The sequence below is a fragment of the Euleptes europaea genome, chromosome 4 (genome assembly GCF_029931775.1).
Source record: "Euleptes europaea isolate rEulEur1 chromosome 4, rEulEur1.hap1, whole genome shotgun sequence".
Classification (NCBI taxonomy): Eukaryota; Metazoa; Chordata; class Lepidosauria; order Squamata; family Sphaerodactylidae; genus Euleptes; species Euleptes europaea.
In genome coordinates, this window is record NC_079315.1 from 52,536,540 (window position 1) to 52,554,064 (window position 17,525).

Genomic DNA, 17,525 nt, shown 5'->3' on the forward strand with positions numbered 1-17,525 from the left:
CTCTTGATCATGAAAGCAACACGGTGGGGCCTGTTCACAGTCAAAGAAAGGGTTTCAGTATGTTTGGTATGCAGAAAAATATGACAGTCCAAAATAGCATGATGAGAACTCAGTATGTTTCAGGAGGAGTTGTTCAGAGCAGCTGAATAGTGAAAAGGAAAGGTAGTGGGAGGGGAATCAGCAAGTTGAAGCCACTGATACCTCATAGAATGCTTGGAGGGGGAGATTTTAGACTTGTAGAGTTTTTCATTATTCCCCCACCCCATTCCTTGTGGTCTTTTAGATTGTTTCTTCTAAGAGTGAAGTGGCTGGCTGCAGTGCTCCAAGGCCTGGCCATTACTGTGAGGGAAATTCTGCATACAAATATTCATTCCCCTCCTGTACTATGAATGAAGACAGCACATGCATCTGTCCTCCTTGTTGCAGTGGAACTCCGAAAGCATGAAGAAGCTCAGCCAGAAGCCTATTGATAGTTAAACTGAATGGAATCAAGCAGTAGCTCTCCATTTGCTTCCATTCAGCCTAGTGGCTATTGGGAGAGGGAGAAGAAGAAGAAAGTTGGTTTTTATATGCTGACTTTCTCCACCACTTAAGGGAGAATCAAACTAGCTTACAATCACCTTCCCTTCCCCACAACAGACACCCTCTGAGGTAGGTGGGGCTGAGAGAACTGTGACTGGCCCAAGGTCACCAAACTGGCTTCATGTGGAGGAGTGGGGAAACCAACCCAGTTCACCAGATTAGCATCCGCTGCTCATGTGGAGGAGTGGGGAAGCAAACCTGGTTCTCCAGATTAGAGTCCACCGCTCCAAACCACCGCTCTTAACCAGGCTGGGGGAGATTTATTCTCTTCTCCTTTCAAGATTGCTTGTTAGCTAGTCCCTAGCTTAGAATCTTAGAATCCTAGAGTTGAAAGGAGCCATACAGGCCATCTAGTGCAACCCCCAGGATCAGCCGCTGCTTGAAGACTGCCAGTGAGAGGGAGTTCACTGCCTCCCTAGGCAGCTGATTCTACTGCTGAAGCACTCTTAATGTAAATTTCCCCCCCTAATATCCAGCCAGTACCTTTCTGCACATAATTTATACCCATTATTGTGAGTCCTATCCTCTGCTGCCAATGGGAACAGCTCCCTGCCCTTCTCTGTGACAGTCCTTCAAATACTTAAAGAGAGCAATCATGTCCCCCCCAACCTCCTCTTCTCCAGATTGAACATTCCCAAGTCCCTCAGCCTTTCCTCGTGGGGCTTGGAAACCAAGCCCCTGATCATTCCCACCACTCTCCTCTGCACCCGCTTGTTCCCTCTATTAGTAAAGTTTGTGGTTGAGTGTCTTGTCAGGAAGACAGTGAAGTGGGGCCAGCTGAAGACAAGGTAGGGGTTTCTGGAGACTCTCGGGGAATGTATAAAAATACTACTTCACTTATTAAAATGGAACCATTACATCTTAACGATGCCCTCATGAGAACATGTGCTTGCTGCAGTTTTTAGAGAAGACTCAAGATCCAATTGAAGTGATGGGGAGGGGGAAGAAAAGAAAATACATTGGGGATATTGCCTCTGGTAAACTGTAAGACTGTAGTATAGGAGAGTTGTTAGGAGGTATTTCCAAGTTTTTTCTTGTCTTTCCCAGTGATTTCTCTTGAGCTGTCAGCTCATACATCGTTTATAGCAATTTTAGCATACTGAGTGAGTTCCAAGTCTTCATTTGTAGTAAATTAGTGAATACCTCATTTTTCTTAGATTTTTATTAAGATGACTGTAGCCCTTGCATTCAGATTTTATTACTGATTAAAAATATGTTGTCTTCTATTGTCGAAGGCTTTCACGGTCAGAGTTCATTGGTTCTTGTAGGTTATCCGGGCTGTGTAACCGTGGTCTTGGAATTTTCTTTCCTGACGTTTCGCCAGCAACTGTGGCAGGCATCTTCAGAGTAGTAACACTGAAGGACAGTGTCTCTCAGTGTCAAGTGTGTAGGAAGAGTAATATATAGTCAGAAAGGGGTTGGGTTTGAGCTGAGTACTGTCCTGCAAAAGTAATGTGCTAATCATTGTCCTGTAAGTATCAAGATAATGTGCTAATGAGGGTATGGTATGTTAATATGGAACCATTGTATCCTGAAGTGATCTGTTAATGTGTGTAATCCAAAGCTAATCTGTATGGCTATTGTTGAATGTTGTCTTTGTCAGTCTGGAGGTTTTTCAGGGCAGGAAGCCAAGCCTTATTCATTCTTAAACTCTCCTCTTTTCTGTTAAAGTTGTGCTGATGTTTATGAATTTCAATGGCTTCTCTGTGCAATCTGACAAAATAGTTGGTAGAATTGTCCAGTCTTTCAGTGTCTTGGAATAAGACCCTGTGTCCTGTTTGTGTCAGTCCATGTTCAGCCACTGCTGATTTCTCAGGTTGGCCAAGTCTGCAGTATCTTTCATGTTCTTTTATCCTTGTTTGTATGCTGCGTTTTGTGGTCCCGATGTAAACTTCTCCACAGCTGCAAGGTATACGATATACTCCTGCAGAGGTGAGGGGGTCTCTTTTGTCTTTTGCTGATCGTAGCATTCAGTTAGGTCACAAGGTCTACCGGAAACCAACTCACACAGATCGCTACTTACACAAAAACTCCAACCACCACCCCCGACAGAAAAGAGGAATAATCAAAACATTAATGGACCGTGCAAGACGGATCTGTGAACCACAGTTTCTCAAGGAAGAAACTAATCATCTAAATCACGCACTGCTAGCAAACGGCTATTCCAAGAATGAAATCAGAAGGGCCATTAAACCAAACAAAAATCAGAAAACTCAAGAAAAACAGTCCCCCATAGGAAAGGTATTCTTGCCATTTATTAAAGGAGTCACTGATAGGATGGAGAAACTTTTGAAAAAACATAACCTACAAACAGTGTTTAAACCCACCAAGAAAATACAACAAATGCTACGATCAGCAAAAGACAAAAGAGACCCCCTCACCTCTGCAGGAGTATATCGTATACCTTGCAGCTGTGGAGAAGTTTACATCGGGACCACAAAACGCAGCATACAAACAAGGATAAAAGAACATGAAAGATACTGCAGACTTGGCCAACCTGAGAAATCAGCAGTGGCTGAACATGGACTGACACAAACAGGACACAGGGTCTTATTCCAAGACACTGAAAGACTGGACAATTCTACCAACTATTTTGTCAGATTGCACAGAGAAGCCATTGAAATTCATAAACATCAGCACAACTTTAACAGAAAAGAGGAGAGTTTAAGAATGAATAAGGCTTGGCTTCCTGCCCTGAAAAACCTCCAGACTGACAAAGACAACATTCAACAATAGCCATACAGATTAGTTTTGGATTACACACATTAACAGATCACTTCAGGATACAATGGTTCCATATTAACATACCATACCCTCATTAGCACATTATCTTGATACTTACAGGACAATGATTAGCACATTACTTTTGCAGGACAGTACTCAGCTCAAACCCAACCCCTTTCTGACTATATATTACTCTTCCTACACACTTGACACTGAGAGACACTGTCCTTCAGTGTTACTACTCTGAAGATGCCTGCCACAGTTGCTGGCGAAACGTCAGGAAAGAAAATTCCAAGACCACGGTTACACAGCCCGGATAACCTACAAGAACCAATGTTGTCTTCTGTTGCTAAGTTGTGAGATTACTTATCTTGCCAACTAATTTATTTTGTCAGGCCAAAATAATGAGAACTGATTGGTTACCAGCATGAACAAGTAACTTTAGACTATGCTACGTAACCAGCATAAACAAGTAACTTTAGACTATTCTACATTTGTCTTTCTAGATGAAATTCAGTTGTAACATAGATCATAGACTGTTGTCCAGTGCACTTTCTCCTGAAATTGGACACATGCAGCTCTGTGTTCCTTCCTAGAAACTGCTTTGTTCGCAAACATTGTTTATGTGGTAATGCCAGTTCCATCTGCCCTGTCATGAAAATGTGCCAGTGTTTGGCAACTTCATTTGGCTCCAAGGACTGGTGAATAATTTACTGATTGCTGATATGTCCTTAGATAAACATAAATTGTTGGCTAAGCTCTGTCAGTGAAATCAGCTCTTAGTAGGAATCTAGAATTTAGAAATTTGGAGGTTGGATTCACTGTCTGTACAAATGGTTACAAACTTGCTTTGTCCGTGAACAAATTAATTATATATCTTCTATGGACCAGAAGACAGGCATTTTATTACAGATGAAGCAAAATATACTGTAATTTATAAAGCTGTTTTTATGAGCTTTGTAATATCAGGAGGATATGTATCTAAGTAATGGGATCCTGGGATTTTAAATTGGTCTCTTCTATGTATTTCACATCATAGTTTTATTTACATTATAAGCCACCTTGAGTTCTGCAAGGTAGAAAGGAAGCTAATAAATATTATAAATAAATATAATCCCAAAATAATTTATTTTTAACTGTATTCCCCAAGATATTCTGAATAAAGTTCACCATGTGTGTTTTGTGTGTTCTTCCATTTGGAAGGAACCCTGTGGATATGTCAGTGGCCTTAGCATTCTATGCCATGAGAACATGCCTCCTTTTTAACATGAATTACATCCAAAATGCCAGTACCCCCATGATGACTAGAAATGCAGCAGAAAAGAGAAGAGATTCAAGACCTGCCACTCTTGCCAGGTCCCGTTAATACTTTCCGCTTACTTTAACTCTGAAAATGAAAACAAATAAGTTGCTGGAATGAGTTCAGTAAAAATGCTTGTAGGAATATTCCATAATGATTTAAATGTATTTTGGAAATATTTCAGTTAAAAATTTAGTTAACACAACAAGATGTTCAATATTTTCAGTATTTGCACATATAATAGACTTGTTTTTCCTCTGTATTTATAGGTCAGCTGAATTTGCAAATTCCATGGCAAAACCTTTATACTCAACCAGTTGAAGCAGTTCTTGATGGTGTTTCCTTGCTTATAGTGCCTACAGCCAGTAAGTGTGGATAGACCTATTTCTTTAATGTAACTCTCAGTGCCATCCTAAACAGAGATACACCCTTCTAATGCCATTGAAGTTAACAGACTTAAAGGGTGTAACTCCACTGAATTCAGTGGATTTAGAGGGGTGTGACTATGTTTAGGATGTTGCTGTCAGTAAAACAAAATAATGTTTATCTGGAACATTTCTGTTGTTTTTGTTTTCATACCACTGGTCAGTATGCTATGTAAAAGATGCCATCAGATGTAAGAAGCTTTCCTCAGCACTATCTACCTTGGCAAATTAAGTATTATTAAATATATATTTATTTATGTTATTGTTATAGCAGACTTTAGGAGTTAGATTTTCAAACACAAAGACTCAAAACCAACTTTGGAAAAATCAGATTTATTGTTTCAAATAGCTATTTGAGTCTCCAGACTCTGCCTTTCAGAGGCTTTTCAAGATGGAGCTGGAGCACCCGATAAAACTGAGTTCAGACTTATATAACCTTTTAATTAGCTCATTATAATATTTTAACTATACACATTACATCATAGCTTTTCATTGGGCTCAGAGGCTTAGGGGATGATCCATACAAATTAGAATAACTTTCATTGGTCCTTAATTATACAGACATTTGATTGGTGAATCATAAAGACGCAATAATCATGATTGGTTAAAGAAACTTGTGTATACAGTCATTGTTCTAACACCTGGTATTTTATCTAGTTACAAGTAATTTTGTCCTCCCTAAATTTTCTCAGACATCTTGTCTGCTTTCAACCTTGGAAGAACAAGTAGTATTGTATACTTATCTAATTCTTGTCTGTTTCTAACTTCTAAACATATTTCTCCAGAGGCCCTCTGAGTTTGAAGTTTAGTAATGCTTTCTTATTTATTTATTTTTATTGTTAGAGGCCTGTTGGTTTTCTAAAAGCCTGCTGCTTCATTATTGATAGTATTATTTCTCATTGAGACCAGGATTACACAGTGCAAATCAGTGCAATCAATATGAGACATCAGATAAACAGTATAATTTGATTAGGATTGCAGAAATCTGAAACAAGCAGAAATCTGAAAAAGCAGAAATATTAAATATGACATGTTAAACATTACATAAAATGGTATTACATAAGTAAAAATACAGTGCAGTGAGAGTAATATAATTCATTCAACAACTGATAATAAATGCTATACACAATTGTATAGTTCACAGTCTCTTTATGAAAACACTTTCCTGAACATACGTTATAATATAACAAAGGTATAATACGTTATATCTTTATAAAAATGCCTTCCTAAACAATTGTGTTCTACATAGTTGGAGGTAGTGTAAGAACTTTTCTGAACTCCTCTGGCAAGCTACTCCACAAGGTGGGGGCCACTGCAGAGGATCTTGCCCATTTGCAGGGTGGCACCTGCAGAAGGCCCTGCTCAGATGAGTGAAGCTTTTCTGGTCGAGCATGGGAGGAAAGGTGGTCCTGTAAATATGTCCTGTAAAGCCATGAAGGGCTGGCTGAATGTGAGCCCCCAGTGGGTGCCAGTAAGGACCCTCACTGTGGCATTCTACGCCAGCTGGAGCTTCCAGATCAGTCTCGAGGCCAGCCCTACACAGAGCGAGTTATGGTAATCTAGCCTGGAGGTGACTGTCGCATGGATCACTGAGTCTAGGTCAGGGTGACAGAGGTAGAGCACGAGCTGCCTGACCTGGCCATGGCAGTGACCTGAGCCACCATGGATAAGGAGGCATCAGCAATCACCCCCAGGCTCTTGACTGTGGGTGCAGGTGTTAAACATACACTGTCAAGAGCCGGGAGCTGGCACCCCGCCTCTGAGCCACCCCAGCCAAGTCACTGGACCTTCATCTTCAATGGATTTAACTTCAGTCAGCTCTGTCTCAACCATCCAGACATGGGATCCAAGCACCTGGCCAGTGTGTTCGGGGCAGAGTCTAGATGGCCGCCTATCAACAGATAAAGCCAGGTGGTAGTTGGAAAGATCTCTCAGATCTAAAGGTGGTTTCTTCAAGAGCGAATGCACCACTGCCTCCTCAAACTCCTTGGGAACACCCCGTCATAAAAGACAGATTAATGATCTCACCCAGGGGAGCCCGCACCACATCCCGAGTGGCTTTAACCAGCTAGGATGGGCATGGATCCAGGAGACAAGAGGTGGGCCTCACAACCGTCAGGATCCTATCGACATTGGCTTGGAAGAGCCGACTGAGTTGGTCCAATATAGGACCAGAAGACGGACAAGAGGCCTTCAGTTCATTAACTGTATCAAAATTGGCAGGGAGATCGTGGTGGAGCAACAAGATTTTATCCGCAAAAAAGCCTCACCGCTATGGGCCGAATTTGAACCTAAATTTGACTGTCCCTCAGAGAGGGCTGTTAGTGACCTGATTACTCTAAACAATTGTGCCGAATGAGAGCTAGCGGATGCAACGGAGGCTGCATAGTACTCCTAAGCAGCCTTCACTGCCATCCCACAGGCTTTCATAAGCATCCTATAAGATGTTCTTGCTGTTTTGTCGCCATCAAACTCACTCTAGCCGTCTTAGCTCCTGTTTCTTACTCTGGAGCTCCGTGGTATACCAGGGAGCCCGGTTTGGATGGGGGCGAAGAGGGCGTTGGGGAGCGATTGCCTCGATGGCTTCAGAAAGTTGGCAATGCTAATCTTCAACAAGAATATCCAAGGAACTGCCAGGAGGCATAGGATCCCGCAGAGTGTTCTGGAATCCATTATTCCCTTGCTTGCAAATATGCATGTTTTATCTCACAAACAAATAAGGTTGCCAACTCCTGCTTGGGAAATACCCGGAGATTTAGGGTGGAGACTGTGGAGGGTGGGGTTTTGGAAGGGGAGGGACCTCAGTGGCATATTATGTCATAGAGTCTACCCTCCATAGCAGCCATTTTCTCCAGGAGAACTAATCTCTGTTTGGGGATCAGTTATAATCCTGGGATATGTCCAGCCTCAACTGGAGGTGGGCAACCCTATAAACAAAGAATACTACAAAATATAAATTAAGAGTTGTTGAGAAATATTATCGTTCCAAACTCCTCATGGATACCTAAATATGTATTTAATTTCATTACTTTCATTGGCTCAAGGAACTGTGGCTCACTTAAAATGTTTTTCCTGTTACAGCTTGTCTTTCGTACGGTTTTCAGCTGATAATTTATATTAAAATCTATTGTCAGGTATTAAATATGATGCTGAAAAAGAAGAAAAACAACAGTTGGAAGCAAAGCAGAGGGAACTTCAAAGGATTGAAGAGGCAAAGCAGAAGATTGCTGATCAAAGTAAATAAAAATCAAATATTTTCTTTGTGAGAGTAGAAGAGTTAAATCTATGAGAGTCACACTCAGTCTACCTTTAGAATGTAGTTAAAACAAAAAATGGTTGTAATATTGAGAGAACTCAATAAATAAAAATTTGTTTTAGGCAAGCTAAAAAAACTGTAGGCCCCCGGGCCTGTACTGTGATCTTCAGTATAGCTGGATGATAGTCCTGTTTTGAAGATGATGTAACTAACTTTTGAATAAAGTTGCTTAGGTTGTTCATTGAGATTGAGGTAATGAATGAAAAAAATGCTAACTGGTAGACTTTAAAGATCTGAAGAATATAGTTGGCATCCTGTGAATAGTTGGTTTTTATGGTTCCTTGTGATTGCACATACTTAACTGTACTACATTTTAGACTGTTTGAATTCTGAGGCATTTCTTATGCACCATTATTTTAAAACTGTGGTAGATGCATTTACCAAAGATTAAATGTGCCATGTTTGGCCACTAATCATTTATAGAGGTATGGTTTCCCATTTGGTCAATTATTTAGGAAGCTACAAACTCTACTGCTAATGGGAACATATCACTTTGATGAGCATAATTCTGTCTTCCCATAAAAGGATTGAGGAGCAGGTGATGAGAGAGATCTCAGAACCTGGAGAGTCAGAGTAGACCATACTTCCTAGTTGCGCCAATGGACTCTGCCCAAGGTAGCTTTTTATGTGCATTTGTTACATCTGTCATAAGTTTTTTACTGGATTTTGCTTTTTACTGGACTTGTTATCCCACAGTGTATTTTCTAAATCTTGATGTAGTTGATCACTTAATACATGGGAAGCGCTGTGCAGAGCAAAACCAGTCTGATTAAGTGTCTTTATATTGCTCATACTAGGTCCATAGTTAAGATATATAGCATTCAGCTGCTAAAGTTTGCGAACTAGCCCTCCTTGTTTTAGTGTCTGTGTGCTTAATAACATGGGGTTGTACTTTAATTTAGATAAAGCAGAAGAGAAGCAAGACACTTTTGTAGAAAAGCTAGTAACTCAGGTCATCAAAAATCTTCAGCTGAAAATTTCCAACATTCATATTCGATATGAAGATGATGTAAGTATTTGAGTATGGAATGTTTTTAAATAGTTTTTGGAGGCAGAAACAATTTTGTGTTCAAAATTTCTACATTACAAGGAAATTTAAAATATTGCTCCAGTGATTCAAGCTGTGAGCTCTTTATGCATGTTGCATGATTGCAGACTGAACTTTCTGTAAATAGTGGGATTTGTGAATTCTGGGTTCGAATCCTGTGTGGGGTTTTAGTTTTCGTCTTGTTTTTCAAACTATGACTTTCTGCTGTGGAGCCTTCTGGGCAGAAAATTTAGCAGTTATCTCTCTGTTAACTCCAGGGCTTGTAGCTTAAGGAATGTTATTATTCTTTCCTGAAGTGTTACTTACACTCTAAACAAATAAAATAAAGGCCTTGCTCTGAGGCCTGAAAGGCTAGACACACAAGAGAAAGGGAAAGGCTTGGATCCCGCAATAAATCGCTGCTAACAAACGCATTCCATCAGTGAAACTGGAATTCTTACCTCCTGCCCAAAATGCTGCTGCTGGGCACATGGGACCCTCAGGGCGTATTGAAGATGTGCAGTGGGAGGCAGGAATAGCTGAAAATCACCCCGCATCCTTCCTTTAGGAGAAGTTTGTCGTAGACACCAAGACAATAGAAGGAAACCATGGAGAGGGGAGATGAATTTCACAGTGTGAAAAGCAGTTGATGTATAAATCCAATTGAAACCAGTCATCACCTGGTACATAACATTCCATGAAACCTCTGTGAAAGGAACAAGACCTTTTTCTGCAGGATAGTTGGCAACCCTACTAGGCAGTTATATTATTTTTTAAATGTATCTTCCATGTGTTGCAAAATTTTAACAATGTTGTCATTAATTTAATATTTATGGTTGGTTTGTTTTTCAGATAACTAACAAAGATATTCCGTTGTCATTTGGTGTCTCACTTCAGAATCTTAGTTTACAGGTATTTCATTTTAAGCATTATTGTGTCATCCTATTTTTAATTTTAAAAAGCCACGTTCCAAACTTCATGTGGATTTTTTCGGGGTGGGGGGGTAGGGGTGGAAAGGTATACAAAATTAAATTTGCAGTGCACTTGACTGGAAAGACTCTGGTATGGAAACAGTAATTAAGAACATGGAAACAGGGAAGTGATAGCAAATGCTAGAGCTGCAAGCCAGCTTAATCTTAGTCACAAAAAGCAAGCATGAATAAAATGCTTTCAAAAGGCGCTTTAGCAGGGCTCTGGCAGATAGCTTTACAGATATGGGATAATCACAGAGATAATTTAATGTACCTTTGCTGTCTGCGCAAACATGCTGATGGTTTTATCACTGAGTATATTTCCAGACAACATCCAGAATATTCTTTTGGCATTTAAATAGTGTTAGGCTGAATCCAGTGCACTAATCCCAAGCAATTAGGTAATTCTGCTTACTCTTTAGAACTTGTATCTAGAATTAAGGTTTTCTCCCCCTGAACAAAACCGTTTAAAACTGGTCACAAGACGTTGTTCATCTTCGTGTCTTCTGTGCAGCATGGGACTGCACATGCGCACAGGCCAGCCACAGAAAGATTTTCCAGCTTCTAGAAGGAATAGCTCCAAAGAGTGCACTCCTCCCCCTCAGCCGAGGGCTGCAGTTTTCACGCCCCGTTACCTGAACAAGGGGGATGGCGCTCTTCTCTCAGTTCTCTTTCTGCCACTGCAGAGAGAGGTTCTTGTAGCTTCAGCTCTGGCATTCTCCTCAGCGATAGCGTATTCGACTGTGGGGACATGGATAAAAAAGAGAAGGACAAACAAAAGGATACGAAATAATCCTCAGGGGGCCTTTTCAAAAACTGTGCCACTTGTGAGACAAAGATGGCAATCAATGATAAATATGAAAATTGTTAAATGTGTCTGGGGAGGGGCATAGCACGGCCTCGGGTTCCTCTTGTGCCCTTCTCTCTCCTAGGTCAAGATAGGGAAATTAAACTAAAAGCAGCCCTGTGGAAAAAGGCTTTGGGCCCCCATCTTCTACAACACCAGACTACTCTCCTTCCATAGCATCGGTACCAGGTCCGTCCAAGTCCGTGACGGCTCCTGAATTGGGAGTGAGAACCCCTTTGTTATCGCTGCAAAAGGAAGCAAAAAAATCTGATAACTCAAGAAATGGTTCAGGGGAGAGGGCTAGACATTTGGCCCGTACACTCCCGAGGTCGATGGATCAGAGTCGAAGCTGCTCAAGGTCGACATCATCTCAACGTCGAGATTTGCCAAGACAGGAGGGAAATCACGATAGTCCTCCTCCAAGGCAGAAAGGAGATAGATCGCCCAAACAAATAAGGGGCTCTGTGTCTCTGTCGCAGGAAATGCGAGAATTGGAATCGAGGGAGCACTCTGTGCCATCTCGATATCAAGAACACTCCCCTTGTGTGCATCTTTCTCCTAGGAAGAGTGGCTCTCCAAGGTGATACAGTCCTATGCTTCGCCCCTTGCAACGATGTCGAGATGAACGACGATCAGGGAGACAATCGCTACAGAAGCCTAGGACATCATTGTCCTCGTGGAGAAGCAGGGCATCTAGATCGTCAAGGGACAAGGTTATAGAAGTTCCTCGTACACCACCCAAGCTGGACAGGGTCAAGCGTTACTCTTGATGCTGTTCCTATAGCCCGAACAGAAGAAACCCTAAGGGGTTTTATTACCATGATTGTGTTTGCTGCTATCAAGACAGGTCGCACTCTCTGTTGAGGTACCCGCTTGCTTCGATGTGCAGTCATTGCATCTAACAGTATAGAGAATACATCTGTAACCCAATGGCCAGACAAGGTGGTTGATATATTAATATGGTCATGCAAGCCTTCGACAAGGAAGTTGTATAAGGCCAAATGGGACCATTTTGCGAAATGGGTGGCTACAAAAGCCCTTAGTCCAGAAACGTGAATTACCTTCAATTTTTGAATTTTTGTTATAGTTAAAAGATTGTGGTTTATTGAATTCCTCAATTAAAGACTGCTTGACTGCAATTTCTGCATTCCATGTTGGCATTGATTCTAGTTCACTTTTTTCTAATACGTATTGTTAAAAATTCTTGAAGGGTCTCAACAATGTATACTCTCTTGTAACATCTCTAGTAGCCCAATAGAGTCTTTCTTTAGTGCTCACAAAATTAATGACATCCCCGTATGAGCCCATGGCTACCTGCGACCTTTCATTTCTCTCCTATAAGATGGCATTCCTGGTGGCAATTACATCCGCTAGAAGAATCAGTGACATTGCTGCTCTATGGTGGGATGAACCTTTCACAAAGTTTCATAAAGACAAAGTAGTGTTGCGCCCTACCATGACTTTTTTGACTAAGGTAGTACTTTCCTTTCGTATGAACCAAGACATTGTGCTCTCAGTGTTCCCCCCTCCCCCCCACAGTCGGATGCGGAGAAGTCAATGCACACATTGGACGTCAGGAGGGCACTATTGTTTTATTTAAGCAGAACTGCTGACTTTAGGGTGCAGAACAACCTCTTTGTCTATTTCATGGGATTAACCAGGGCTAGCCTGATCTCGTCAGATCTCAGAAACTAAGCAGGGTCAGCCCTGGTTAGTATTTGGATGGGAGACCACCAAGGAATACCAGGGTTGCTGTGCAGAGGAAGGCACTGGCAAATCACCTCTGTTAGTCTCTTGCCATGAAAACCCCCAAAAGGGGTCACCATAAGTCGGCTGCGACTTGATGGCACTTTACACACACACACACAACAAGGGCAAAGGGGTTTCCTCCCGATCTCAACAGTGATCAAGATAGCTTACGAAAGGGCCAACGTGACTTGTCCACTACAACTGAAGGCCCATTCCACCAGGGCACAGGCTGCATCTGCTGCATTCCAGTCCAGGGTCAGCCTGCGGGATATTTGTCGAACTGCGACGTCCAATCCATTGACGTTCATCAGGCATTATTCAGTGGATGTGGACTCCAGCAGAAATGCAGCTGTGAAGAAAGTGGTGTTGCAGTCACTCTTTCAATGAGGGAGTCCCACACCCCCACCCTTTGGTAAGTGAGCTTTCTACTCTCCTATGTGGGACTGCACAGAAGACACAAAGATGAAAAACAGAGTTGTGCTTACCTGTAACTGTTCATCTAGTGTTCTTCTGTGCAAGCACACATCCCTCCCTCCTACCCCACTGTGGGATTAGTCTTCTTAATTTTCAAAGGTCTCCACTGCAGCAGAAAGAGAACTGAGGGAAGAGAGCCTCTCCTCCTTGGTCTGATGACTGGGCGGGAAAACTGCAGCCCTAGGCTGAGGTGGAGGGGTGCGCTCTTTGGAGCTATTCCTTCTAGAAGCTGGAAACTGGAAAATCTTTCCGTGGCTGGCCTGCACGATGTGTGCCTGCACAGAAGACCACTAGATGAACAACAGTTACAGGTAAGTGCAACTCTCTTTTTCAGTACAGTTGCAAGAGGTTGTTTAGTTAAATACTTTTAAAGGTCTTCCCTGGATGGGATAGGTATAGTGCAGTGGGAGAATAGTAGCCTATAAAGAAATCTGAAAAATTAGATTTTATTTTCTACAAAGTGCTCACAATTATGGGAATGTGGAGGGAGGGGGTGGAAGTGTTTCATTCTTCACCACGGATTTTGTAGACAGTAGTATTCATGATGTGCCTGTAACACTTGTGTAACCACAGGTATAGTAGGTGAACATTTGCAATGAAAATTCCCTGGTATGGATAGTCTTCATGCTATTATCTGTCCATTTGCTTTTTTGATGTATTTATACTAAAGATAAACTCAGGAGCTTCTTTAGTGCTTATTTCAGAGATTTTTCTATTTTTTTCAGACTTCAGATCAAAACTGGAATCCATGTATACAAAATGAAACTGCTAAATTGTTCTATAAGGTAAAGTTATAAATATAATTCTATATAAACTTCGCTTTAGGAAGCTACCAAGTTATAGTATATACATGAAAAAATAAATTGCCATGTAACAATGGCTGCTAGTGATCATTCTGTTTAAACATTATTACTTGCATCGCATCCCTTTCTGTGCCACAAATGTAATTTTTTTCCTTATCCTGTACTGCTGTTCGCCATTATTGATTGAGTGTTGGTTAAATACAAGGGATGGCCTCTAGATTTCATGACTGGCACAAGGGCTTCTCAAGACCATTTCACTTTAAAGGTTATCTCCTTGTTTAGGGGATTTTCCTATGTGTTTCTTTTGAAACAGAACCAGGGGCGGGGGCTCACAAGTAAAAATGTAAAAGCAAAACAGTTACAGTACAAAAAGCTAAAAAATGCAAAATATGAGTAGCAGTCCTGAAGCTATAATTACCAATAAGACATCAATAAATCAGTAGTAAAAGATGATAAAAAGAATTGAAACAGTCAGTAATTGAATCAATAGTAAAGGGGAAAACTTGCACAATTTCAGGGAATCCATTCAGTGGACATCTTCCTCCAGAATGTAAACAGTAGTATGAACTGCCAGAAGTGAGGGGATAAGATTGCGGGGAGGGGCTAGTAGAGTGTTCCACATTCTATGTGCCACAGTTCAGAAAGACATCTTTGCACTTGTGCAAGGTGTCGAGGAAATGCAGTCATGTATTCACTCTTCCAGCCCGCCCCCCTTTGACTCTCCTTTGTGGGTGATTGAGAGGGTGTAGAATACACTAGAGTGGGGGTGTTTCCATATATTTAAAGAAAGCCTTTCCTCCCCTGAACCGCTCCAGAGGTTAGGAAGCTCTTCTTCTGTAGGCTGCCATCAACTAGCGTTTATATCCCACCCCTGCCGGGCCCTGGTTTGTCATAGTGTGTGTGAGTGAGCGAGAGAGTGCACAAGGACAAACTCTGTTTGTTAACTCATGCTTTATTTGGCTGTGTCTTGGTATTCCTGTATGGTAAAACAAATAGACAATTTGGATGAGACTTAAAGGCAGCCAGCGCACAGCAAGGATCTTTAAGAGAAAATATCTTTTAATAATTAAGCATAAACCCTGACATAAACCAAAACACATACCTGTATGCATATAAATTAATCAGAACAGAGATATATAGCAGATTACTAGCAAGTAGCCATAAAAGGAAGTACTAGCTAATCCTGGATTTACAAAAATCATACGTCAGCATTTCTCCCCTAGAAATGGACTCAAGGAAATCAAAGCTTCACAAAGACTGTTCCGTTGATCTTGGCACAGACTTAGTCCTTGAACTTAGACTTTCCTTCTGTGGCACATGCTGCCAAAACAGGTCACTCAGCCTTTTTGTGAGCTTATCAAGCCACTGTAGACCAATCATCCAAAGTTATGATAAGGATTTTTAGGCTGCCTAAATTAGAAATTAAGAACCACCTATCTTGTCTCTTAGTTTGACCAAATAGTGAATTTAGCATCCCAGAATCCATTCTGTTTCCCACCACATCAGTCATTCAGACTGCAATTATCTCCCTCTCTGGTGGATTTCTAAATTGCCCCTCATCTCACAAAGTTGTGTTATTTCAAGGCATATTTCTTCCCTTTGCAGATACAACCAGGAGTGATATTATGTGGCAACATTCTTTTTGTTTTTAAAAAATCACATGTGTTATGTCTTTTAGAAATCATTTCACAGTTGCTATCCCATTGTAAATTGGTTGTGTTAGCATATAAATCACCTTTCCAGTTTCATGTTTTTAAAAAATATTATGGTAGGGTTGGATCCTGTGGAGATGTGAGGAGAAGGAACTCATAAAGATGGATCTTTCCTTCCTTGACATTCCTCCAGCAGCCCTTTAAGTGCCCTGAAAATTCTCTGCTGAAAGTTGAGGGAGTCTTGTAAACAAAATGCACAATGGGCTGCAGTGTGGCGTGTGGAGAGTATTTAATTTGTTTTTATTATTATTTATACTGAGAAAGGCATACCGTATATACCCATGTATAAGCCGACCCGCGTATAAGCCGAGGTGCCTAATTTCTCCCCAAAAATGGTGAAAAATTAGGCACCTGCGTATAAGCCGAGGGTTGGCTTATAACCCCTCCCCCCCCCGCAGGCTTACCTTTTCCAGCTGCGCAGGCAGGCGGCGGCAGCCCCCCCCCCCCGCGGCCCAGGAGGTCCCGCAGGCCGCTCCTAGGCCGCTCCAGGCCTGGCGAAGGCGTTGCGGGCACTCCTGGCCGGGGGGAGCCGGGTGCGCCCGGTGGCAGTGGAGGCGCAGCCTTCCCGCGGCCACAGGAGGCCCTTCCAGGGCGCTCCTGGCCAGCAGGAGCCGCGCCCGGCGGGGGCGGCGACGGGGCCTCCCGAGGCCCTCCCAGGCCGGTGCCGGCCGGCAGGAGCCGCGCCGCGCCCAGCGGGGGCGGCGACGGGGCCTCCAGAGGTCTCTGGAGGCCCTCCCAGGCCGGTGCCGGCCGGCAGGAGCCGCAGTGCGCCCGGCGGGGGCGGCGACGGGGCCTCCAGAGGCCTCTGGAGGCCCTCCCAGGCCGGTGCCGGCCGGCAGGAGCCGCGCCGCGCCCGGCGGGGGCGGCGGCAACCCCTTCCAGCGGCCACAGGAGGCCCTCCCAGGGCGCTCCTGGCTGGGGGAAGCCACGCGGGCACGGCGGTGATGGCGGCGGCGATAAGTTGCCCCCTCCCTCCTTCCTCCTCCTTCCTCCCCCCTCCCTTCTCCCCCCTCCCCTACCGTATTGACCCGCATATAAGCCGAGGCCGGCTTTTCCAGCCCTTTTTTGGGGCTGAAAAACTCGGCTTATACTCGAGTATATACGGTAATTTTGATTTTCAGCCTCAGTTCTGTTAAAATGCCTGGACCAGCCCAGCATATACCATCTTTTTCTTTTCTTGCACTGGTTTGTAAAAATTATTACTGGTGTTGACAATATGAGTTTTAACAATAAGAATAAATGGGTGCAACTCTGGATTTTGGGAGTACCAGTTTGTTCAGAGCTATAGACCTTCAGGATTCTGTGGAAAAATAATATCCTGCATTGAAGATATAACATTATATAAAATGTATAGAATAAACATAATTTGGTGCATAGACACATCAGGACTGTAGTACTGGGATGTATGCTTATTTAACAGCTTGGTATTATACTTCAGGTACTGAAAGATGGCAATGCAGTTGATTTCTGCTAATCTTTTTGATTTTAGCTTGTTCGATTGGACAACTTTTTTGCATACTGGAATGTGAAGTCTGAAATGTTTTATCATGGTGGTTATAATGAATCTTTGGTGAGTTATATGGCATACACCCAAA

General features: G+C 42.5%; 1 protein-coding gene across 1 annotated transcript in view; it reads left to right on the forward strand.

The window, feature by feature from the left end:
• Positions 1-17,525, forward strand: part of VPS13A (vacuolar protein sorting 13 homolog A) — a 173,272-nt gene that overhangs the window by 13,779 nt on the left and 141,968 nt on the right. The window contains exons 4-9 of the mRNA XM_056849248.1: positions 4,876-4,971; positions 8,166-8,267; positions 9,250-9,356; positions 10,227-10,286; positions 14,141-14,200; positions 17,420-17,500. Coding sequence (XP_056705226.1) covers positions 4,876-4,971; positions 8,166-8,267; positions 9,250-9,356; positions 10,227-10,286; positions 14,141-14,200; positions 17,420-17,500 — 506 coding nt within the window. The remainder of the gene's footprint in view (positions 1-4,875; positions 4,972-8,165; positions 8,268-9,249; positions 9,357-10,226; positions 10,287-14,140; positions 14,201-17,419; positions 17,501-17,525) is intronic.